The 10,267-nt window shown below is 32.5% G+C and overlaps 1 protein-coding gene across 1 annotated transcript; it reads left to right on the forward strand.

Moving 5' to 3' along the window:
• Window positions 1-3,129: 3,129 nt before the first annotated feature.
• On the forward strand, window positions 3,130-9,113 carry LOC141719081 (CDPK-related protein kinase-like). Its single transcript, XM_074521461.1, has 11 exons — window positions 3,130-3,891; window positions 5,260-5,390; window positions 5,861-5,902; window positions 6,076-6,184; window positions 6,686-6,764; window positions 6,854-7,150; window positions 7,245-7,357; window positions 7,927-8,034; window positions 8,114-8,176; window positions 8,276-8,443; window positions 8,547-9,113. Exons 1-11 carry the CDS (start codon window positions 3,370-3,372, stop codon window positions 8,685-8,687), a joined length of 1,773 nt encoding a protein of 590 aa, XP_074377562.1. The 5' UTR covers window positions 3,130-3,369; the 3' UTR covers window positions 8,688-9,113.
• The last annotated feature ends 1,154 nt before the right edge of the window (window positions 9,114-10,267 follow it).

Raw genomic sequence — 10,267 nt, forward strand, 5'->3', positions numbered from 1 at the left:
CTGTTTATTCAATTGTGTATGTTATTCCAATTTGATTGTTTAACTATATTCACCCCCTCTATAGTTCATTAAAGGCCTAATAGCTTGCAAATGGGATAGAGGAATGGATAATTGACATAACGGTGATATATATAATTACGAATTTAAAAGTAACTAGGGACTTTTGCCCGCGCTAATGCAAGCTTGTTATCCTACAATTTATTAAACGTAAAATGTTATATAAATGAAAAAAATCGGTAATATCGTATTCTGAGATGATTAACTCTTAATTATATTAACGAACAAATAAAAACACATAAAGATGCACCAAAAAACATAATCGTCATTTTCAAAGAAAAATACAGGAACCTATTGCTTGATTAAAATTTCACATCAATGCCAGGATTATATTCGCCACAAAGATTTCAGTGTTAAACAATTGATGATTATAGGAACTGAACTTAATAACAATCTGAATGCTTTGTTAATTAATATAACACGTACATTACCTCAATTATGATGCAAAACATGTATAATTAGTGGGCAAAAATGTTCATCCGCGTGAGTCATAACTTTCTGCTATACTCTTTATACTAAGCACAATCTGATGTTCATTGACATTTTCGGAAATATTTGACAATGCTTAAGAAGTCCAATAGTGCATAATACCAATGCTTAAAATGTCCAATGATGACAAATAAAATATTGATGACCAATTTGAGGATTACTAAATGGCTACTATTATATCCTGAAGTGGACTAATGAAAAGATATAATATGAAGGATAAACTATCATGAATTGGTGCTTAACAAAAAGAATTTTCAATCTTAAGATTTTAACAAATATACTAAAATTGGGTTTCATATGGTGCATCAAAATTCAACTGGCAATATCTTATCGTTAGATTGAAGATTAGTTATTTAATGAACTTTTCTTTCGAACATGAGGCCTAATAAGATTACTAACTAAATACTAAAAAAAATGGTTGCTATGCAAAATATATATTCACCCCCTCTATAATTCATTAAAGGCCTAACAACTTGCAATTGCGATTGAGGGATGTATAATTGACATAATGGTGATATATATAATTATGAATTTAAAAGTAATGTGGTTGAGACGTGAAAATTTTAAATATATTCGGTGTTAATTTAGGAGTATCACACACATGACTGCAAGAACCATTTTAACACCAAAAATATTTTTTTTAGTTTTACAATATATAGTTAGCTACGTGCATATGAGTATATGACCCCTAACATTAGAAAGAGACATTAACAACCAACATTAACACAATAAATCAGTAATCACAAATATGATGCAACTAATTTCATCCCCTGACCTTCTATTGTTGAAGTACATGTCACTACCGTTATACTACATATCTCATTTGAGTCTTCTTTAAAAATCTTATTAGATAAACGACATCATCTCTTTCTATCATAATCTTTTTCTATTAATTTTACTTTTGAGTAAATAAAATGTTGTATTATATTATTTATATAACTCAGTTTTTTAGTTTCCATAGTTTAATTTATAACTGAATCTCCTTCTATATATTAAAATAGGATTATGAGCAAATTAAACCATTTAAATGACGGTAAAATTACAATTTTGCCCTTTTATGTTGAAAAATTATAAAAATGCGATTCATTGCACATTTTTTGTTAAAAATAGGTATATTGTTGTATCTACTAAGAATCAAACCCCAAATCTCATAATCGAAGATTTCATATCACTGTCATTGTGTTACATAACATCTTTACTTACTTTAAAATTCTTATTAGATTAACAACATTCTATATCTTTATTAAATTATTTTTTTATTAATTTTTGAGTAAATAAAATGTTGGTTTATATTATTTATGTGCCACCTTTTTATTTATTTTTTGTAATTTCATTATAAAATTTTAAAAATGTCACCACCTCATATTTGTTTCACTCACCTCATATTCATTTCCAATTTGTTTCATTCACTTCACATTTATAAATTCTCTTAGTATCTCTATATATATATAGAGAGAGAGTATATATATTATATATTATTAATTTTTTTTATAAAAACAGTATTTAAAAAATTATAATAATTTTAAAATAATGTATAATTTTATTGATCAATTTTTTATATTATAATATAATAAATATTTTTAATTTGTCATTCATTTATATTATAAATCAATTGTAATATAATTTGATATTAAAATATGAGATATTATCAACGTTTTTATATATTACGAATTAGTAGACTATTTTTTTTATTTAAAAATATACTTAAAATACAAAATTATTGTTTTTAGCTATTTCATGCATCTCTGTGGGAATCCCCGTTCCGGCGGGGAGCGGTAATGAAAAGAAATTCTTGTTTAGGATTCAAGGTGTGTTCGTGGATCAGAGGCGGGGATAATACTCCCCCGACCCCGAAATGACATAATGCATAGCCCTACAAACAAAATTCAAATATTTTTGTTATATTGATATAATTTTGAATTTTTTTATTAACATTTAGCTTACAATAAATATTTAATCTCAAAATTCTCGGGGTAAGTTAACATCGAATTCTAAGATAAAAAAATAAACTCTCAACACTTAAGTTATTCAATACCGATCTAATAGTATGTATAAAAAGAAAAAGAAGTAAGATCATCGAGTGAAAAGTTAAAATAATTATTTATCGTGTTCAAAAATTGTTTTTGTATAAATACAAATTCGTTTGAGATAATATTTTAATATATATAAAGGTGCGTGTCTCGCACCAGCTTTTAGCTAATTTAAACAAAAAGGTTAACCAAAACATGTTAAATAAGCTGAAAAACACACTTTGCTCGGCATCAAACAGCAGTAGCAAACCCACAAATTTCTCAGAAAGATGCATGGCAGTTATTTTAAAAATGAAAATAATAATATATAAATGTGGGTTAATTAGTAATGTACTAGTTAAATATCATAGAAACAGTTATTACCTTTCAGAAGCGCTAAAAAGAAATGCAACTATCCATTTTTATAACAAAAAAATCGATTCATTAGCAATTTCATACAAGAAGAAAAAACAAGTTTATATTCTGTTTATAAACATGCAAAAACAGGCAAGTCTCGACTTGGACAGACAGTATTAATAGTACAGTCTGGGTCAAGACTATTACACAATCATACATACATAATCTTCAACTGCTTTAAATAACACACATCTATTATACAGACATACTACTATATAATTTTGTATATATACACAAAAAGTGAACTCATCGTCGTTTCCTTTTTATCAGATTCTACCGATCCCCATTATCCCCATCCTCTCTCTCACTCATCTCTCTCTCTCTCTCTCTCCCTCTCCTGACAAAATCTTGCTTATATTAAACCCTAAAAACACTTACAAAAAACAGTTACAAAGAGATGGGTATTTGCGTTTCAAAGCCCCCACCGGAACCAAATCTCTCCGATCACATTCAACCCAAAGAAAACCCAGAAGTTAAAAACCCTGAAAATTCGCCAAAAAGGTCGAAAGAAGACGGTGAATTGGGCAAGAAATCGCCGTTTTTCCCGTTCTACAGTCCAAGTCCGGCGCACTTTCTGTTCTCAAAGAAGTCTCCGGCGAGATCTCCGTTGAATTCCAGCTCCAATTCGACGCCAAAGAGGTTTTTTAAGCGCCCGTTTCCTCCACCGTCTCCGGCGAAGCATATAAAGGCAGTGTGGGCGAGGAGAGTGAAGCCTAATGAGGCGGCGATACCGGAAGGAGAAGAAGTGGATGGGAGTGGTTTGGATAAAAGTTTCGGGTTTTCGAAGAATTTTGGAAGTAAGTATGAGCTTGGAGAAGAGGTTGGGAGAGGGCATTTTGGGTTTACTTGTAAAGCTAAGTTCAAGAAAGGAGATAGTAAAGGGAAAGATGTGGCTGTTAAAGTTATTCCTAAAGCAAAGGTATGAATGTGTTTCGAATTTGAATTTGAATTGTGTTAGGATGATTTTGATATTGTGTGATTAATTCTTTGTGCTGTGTTGGTTGTTTGTGTTAATTGTTGATGGTAGGATCAGATCTGTGTTTAGAGTGAGTTTTGGGTAATGTCGATTGCTGATCTTGGGATGATAAACTCATCTGAGTGCTTTACGTTTACTATAGTTAAGTGTTTTTTTAAGTTCACCCAGCAGCCCATCCACCACAAAACAATCCATATATGTTACCAAGTTAATATTGTGCAGATTTACTGGTCAGAGTGAAGTTTTCGAGTTGTGTGATGGACTGATAGGAGTTGGATAGGAATTTGCATTTTTTTAAAAATTTTGTTGTTTAGAGATTCAATTAAGTTATTCAAACAGGGAACATAGTTTATACAAGTTGCAATTTGCTGCAGTGGATGGAAGGTGAATAAACTATTAGGATGGAGTGATTCCAACTGTCTCACAATTAACATAAATTAAGGTTACCTGAGGGACATTTGTAACAGTTTTGAAAGGGACAAGGGAAATTCGGAATTAAATTCGGAAGTAGACGAGACTGAGAGTGAGAAAGAGAGATGATGCTAAAACTCAAGTGAATCTTATCTTAATGCTTGTATACTAGTAATCTTGGCTTAAGTAGAATATTCAATGTTCTCTTGTAGTTGCGCACTCGGTCTAAAAACATTCCTTTCTTTTTTGTGTCACGGTCGGGGTAATATTCTTGCAGAGTCTTGAACGCAAGACAATAACATATCTTTTTTTTGTGACGGTCCGGCTAATATTCTTGCAGAGTCTTAAATGCAAGACTGTAACCTATCTTGCCAACCACTCGCCAACTGGAGTGAGTTGTATGTTCTACTACGTATGTTATATAGTCTTAGGTTTATTGAAGTATGTAATCCAGTGAGTAGCTCTGTAATATTAATGCTTCTTGCTTTATTAGATCAGTGGACGGTCAAATTTAGTACACAAGCATAGGCATTATAACACGATAGCTACCGTTTATACTCGCTCCTACCTGTCAGGAATAACTCACAGACACCCACTATAACAAACACAAGCACTCGCCTTTCAGCTTTAGCTTCAGGTTGTCTTTACGTCTGACGTCTGTACATGTACAAGTCTGATTAGGCAAGCTTTGCTGTGTTTGAGAGGTTATATTGTTTGAAGCTCTATCCATAAATTCAGTGGAATCCAATTCTTTTTATTTCTTGCTCCACCTACTGGTAGACTGATATTGCGCTATACAGTGAACATATATTATCAGTATATTACAGTGGTTTTTTATTTTATTGCTCTACTGCGTTTTCTCAAATTTTGATTTTGATTTCATATTCTTTTTGTTCCCAGATGACTACGGCCATAGCCATTGAGGATGTGAGAAGGGAGGTGAAGATTTTGAGAGCTTTGACAGGACATAGCAATTTAGTTCAGTTCTATGATGCATATGAGGATCATGAAAACGTTTATGTTGTGATGGAGTAAGTCTAATATGTTATATATGCACCCGTCTTGTTTTATGTGTTGTTTTCTTGTCAAAATAAAACATTTTCTACCATCGCTAGAGGATATCCAATAAATTTCTTTAAACAAATCCAAGGTTGTTATTTGATAAAGAAGAGGATTCCAATGTTGTTATATAACAAATAGAATCCTCGTCTCCACAAAAAAGATGGGAGAGGTAATGAGGAGGTACTGGATGGTGTTTTTATTAATTAAGACATGCAATTATCTTTATCGTGTAAACTCTAAGCTGATTATATTAAAAAGTGTATTTTTCATGCAAAAAAAGTTTGATCATTTCTCAGACTAATTAGACATAGAATCATAGTAATAATTAATTAATTACACCATGACGTGTCTAGTTGTAATTGTCAACATGTGTAAGAAGTCTTTCTGCTTATATTTCTGTAAGTTAGACCGTAATAATGCAGTCTTACGCATCTTTCAGGTTATGTGAAGGTGGAGAACTTTTGGATAAAATACTTGCAAGGTATTACTTTTGTTGTTAGCTATTCGACTGTTTTAGATATATTTATAAAAAAATCTGAACAGCAATGGGAATTGGTTTTATATGGATTGATTCTTCCCGCTGCTGATCCTTTGTCCCTTTCTATATCAGTCCATGACTTTTAAATGCTCGTGACTCGTGAGTGTGTATTGCAGGGGCGGAAAGTACACAGAAGATGATGCTAAAGCTGTGATGATACAGATATTAAATGCTGTCGCATTCTGTCATCTGCAGGGTGTGGTACACCGGGATCTTAAGCCCGAGGTGAGAGATGTTTTATAGCATAAAAATTGTAATTGCTTAGTACTGCATTTAAAGCACTTGCCAACAAGAATTAAGTAGTTCTTTTCTTATGGATTGCATTGTAATGGCGTCTATTTTGAGGTGAGTTTGTTTACAAGTTACTAGTTAATCATACTTTGTCGGCGTCTTTATTGATGAGTTGCATGCATTTAATGTTAAATTGATTCGAGAACATGGAGACAATGAAAGAACATTTGGTAACTTCCTGGTCACAAGTTAGTAACTGTTTATGTATAAATATGTATCAGTAAATTGCTTATGAAATTAATCATGGAATATCTTAGGACTCCCGAATGAATAGGTACTTCATGAATTTATGGCGATAGTTTTTTCTACAGCTCAAGCTAAATATTAATTCTCTTATATGCTATCAGCATATTATATGCAGTTTCTCTGTCAGTCACTGTTGCTTTATATGTTGGCTATTATCATTAAATCTGACTGCAGCTATCTCTTGTACAGAATTTTTTGTTTATGTCCAAGGATGAGGACTCACCACTGAAGGCTATTGATTTTGGACTTTCAGATTTTGTGAAGCCAGGTATCCCCTTAAACTCCAATGACCTACTACTGCTTTTTTTTACACTGGTTTGTATTCCGAAACTTGACCATCATATATGTGTTATTTAGATGAAAGGCTCAATGATATAGTCGGCAGCGCTTATTACGTTGCGCCTGAAGTTCTGCATAGATCTTACAGTACAGAGGCAGATGTCTGGAGTATTGGAGTGATATCATATATATTATTATGTGGTAGCCGCCCATTTTGGGCCCGGACGGAATCTGGAATCTTTAGAGCAGTTCTAAAAGCTGATCCAATATTTGAGGAACCACCTTGGCCTTCTCTATCTGTCGAGGCAAAAGACTTTGTCAAACGTCTATTAAATAAAGATCCAAGGAAAAGGATCACTGCTGCTCAAGCTCTCAGTGAGTGCCTTAACTTTGACAATTTGATTCTTTGTTCCCATTCCCTTCCCCTTTTGTCTCAATGTTTATGAACAACACAAAATGTACTGTGCAGGTCATTCATGGATTAGGAACAATAATGACATCAAAGTGCCACTGGACATATCGATATTTAAACTCCTAAAGGCTTATATGCGTTCATCTCCTCTCCGGAAATCTGCTTTAAGGGTGTGTATGAGTTCTTTGGAATTTATGGCTTACATCTGTATATCACCACTTCTAGAGTTTTCTATCTATACAGAGCTTTCTTCTTACTCTGTGTGTACTGTGTAGTTTCAGTCCCCGTGTCATATTATAGATGGCTATTACTGATTAGTTTTGAGAAATCATTTACTGGTATATAGTTGCCAGAAGTGACTAATCTCCTGGAGAAACACATGTTGGTACAAACTAGAGACTATGCGTTAATTTTGACCTAGGTTTTGATTTGGTGCGGGGATTAAAGCTTGTGAACTTAATTTTTTTTTTTTTTTGCTGTACGTGTACTTAATATTTTACATGAAAGTGATCACTGACTACTTAATATATTTATTTTTTGCTATACATGTACTTAATATTTTAATTATAATTTTTTTTGACCTAGGTTTTTTTACGTGATGATTTATTAAGGCTGCGTCCTATGGTCTTTGTAACATGTTCCATAATTTCTTTTCCAACTAAATTCTTTCTAATTCTTGATGTGATGTGTTTGTTATACACTTTGAAGTTCTATATACACATTCTGCAATTCTTTGCAGGCTTTATCCAAAACTTTGACTGTAGAGGAGCTATTTTATTTGAAGGAGCAATTTGCGTTGTTGGAACCAAACAAAAATGGGTCCATATGCTTGGATAACATCAAACAGGTTATTTTCTTGCAAACTATTATGTTTGTGGAGTTTTCTTTAATTTGAATAATTATCTTATATTTAAGAATTTGTTCAGGCTTTGATGAAAAATGCGACAGATGCCATGAAGGAATCACGTGTGCATGATTTTCTCGCATCAGTACGTGCTTCAACTATTATTAATTATGAGGCTGAGATAAACACTTCGTCCTAATTATAATATGGTTGTCAAATAGCTAAATTATGTTTTCTGTGTCAGCTTAATGCTCTGCAATATAGAAGAATGGATTTTGAGGAATTCTGTGCAGCAGCTACTAGTGTCTATCAGCTTGAGGCTCTTGATCGATGGGAGCAACATGCTCGTTGTGCATATGAGCTTTTTGAAAAAGATGGTAACAGGGCCATTATGATTGAGGAACTGGCTTCCGTAAGTTGCTTTCTTCCTGTTAGGCAATAAAACTATATTGGAAAATTAATGTTCTGTGATTGCAGAGACTGGGTTGTTAAATTTTACATCCTCCAATTTTCAGGAACTTGGTCTCAGCCCATCTGTCCCAGTTCATGCTGTCCTACACGACTGGATCAGACACACTGACGGAAAGCTTAGTTTTCTTGGATTTGTGAAATTGTTACATGGAGTGTCTAGTAGGTCCCTTGCGAAAGCTCAATAACACAGTGTCAACCTCGATCATTGCTTCATTATTGCCATATGAGCTCTATGTGGACAACTGGACAAGAGGTGTTTACAATTTTCCCGGCCATCATCAGTTTATCGTGCTTTTCTGTTGCAGGCAGGGGGTTTCCAGAAATTGTCATAGTTAGAAATATATTAATTTTATTTCTTGTAAAATGAATTTTTCAAGTGGAAATGGGAAGGGGAACCATTGCTCGAACTCAGAGTTATCATTGTCAGTTGCGCGAATCGAACTCATGTAGAATATGAGACACCCTTGCCCTTTTGTCATATACCCACATTTTCATTACCTGCTCCCAAGTTTCATTCGTTTTATTTGTAATTATGTTAAGTATGTTGTTTTGGAAAATGTTAGTTGTGTACTGTTGGTGCTACGCAATTTAAGTTAAGCATTTATATTGAAGTCCTGTAAATATTTGTTCTGGTAGTTTAGGTTTAGTTGAGTGCTCAGGTGTTGTAGTCGGAGCGAGACAATTTAAATTCAGCATTATATTGAAGTCCTGTGAATATTTGTTCTGGTACTTTAGGTGGTTTAGTGCTGAAGTGCTGCCAGTTGACTTGGGTGTGGTGTAGTCGGTTTTAGATCAGTTACAAACGTGCAACTGTTAGATTCTGGTTTTCCTTCGTTTGCAAGAGTAAGTTCAAGGCAACATGCAAAATGGTTATAATTATTGCTATAATTTGATATACTATCTCTGTTTTTCTCATTTTTTATATTTCGGAGGCCTAGTTCGGCATTCATGTTAATGTGTATATAAGGTATAGTTCTGTAATTAATTTTTTAAAATTTTTATTTTCTGAATAAAAGTTTAGACATTCAATTTTTATTCAGAAAAGAAAAAATTTAAAAATTAGTTACGAAACTATATTTTATATGTACCTTAATATGCGTGCCGGATACTCTTTCCGAAATGTAAAAAAATGAAAAGGACGGAGGAAGTATCAAAAAATGTTTTTTGACGCCAAAATAAAATTTCAACTCCAATACTATCAAATATTTTCAAATTTAACTAAATTTTGTCACTATACTCTAAATTTAATATAAAGCAAATTAACGTACATTTCATTTGTTATAGTTTGATGATATGATTAGATATGTAAATGTATCTTTAATTTCAAATTTAGACTCAAGAGTAAATATTTGCATCCAAATATAGAACCGCTTTAAAATTAATTTTTTGACATTTGGCTTTAAATTATGGAAATGGTATCAAAGATAGCATTGTATTGAATTTACTTTAAGAGCATCTCTCAGGGAAATCTCTATTTTGATTCTCTGAAATACAATAAAATATTGTTACCTAAAATATAGATAATCAAAAAATTATTTTGCTCCAATGATTTTACCGATACTTGTTAACTATAATTTAAAAAATAATATTTGTTTAACATCATAGATAATATAGGTAAGGAATGAGACGGGATGGATAGATATATTGTATTTAAGGAATAGATGATGGTGTGGCATTGTATGTGGATTTGTTTTTTTACTTCTCTAAGACCATCTTCAACCCATATCACTAAAATAGAATAACTTCGACACTATTTTAGTATCAA

The sequence above is a fragment of the Apium graveolens genome, chromosome 4 (assembly GCF_009905375.1).
Source record: "Apium graveolens cultivar Ventura chromosome 4, ASM990537v1, whole genome shotgun sequence".
Lineage (NCBI taxonomy): Eukaryota > Viridiplantae > Streptophyta > Magnoliopsida > Apiales > Apiaceae > Apium > Apium graveolens.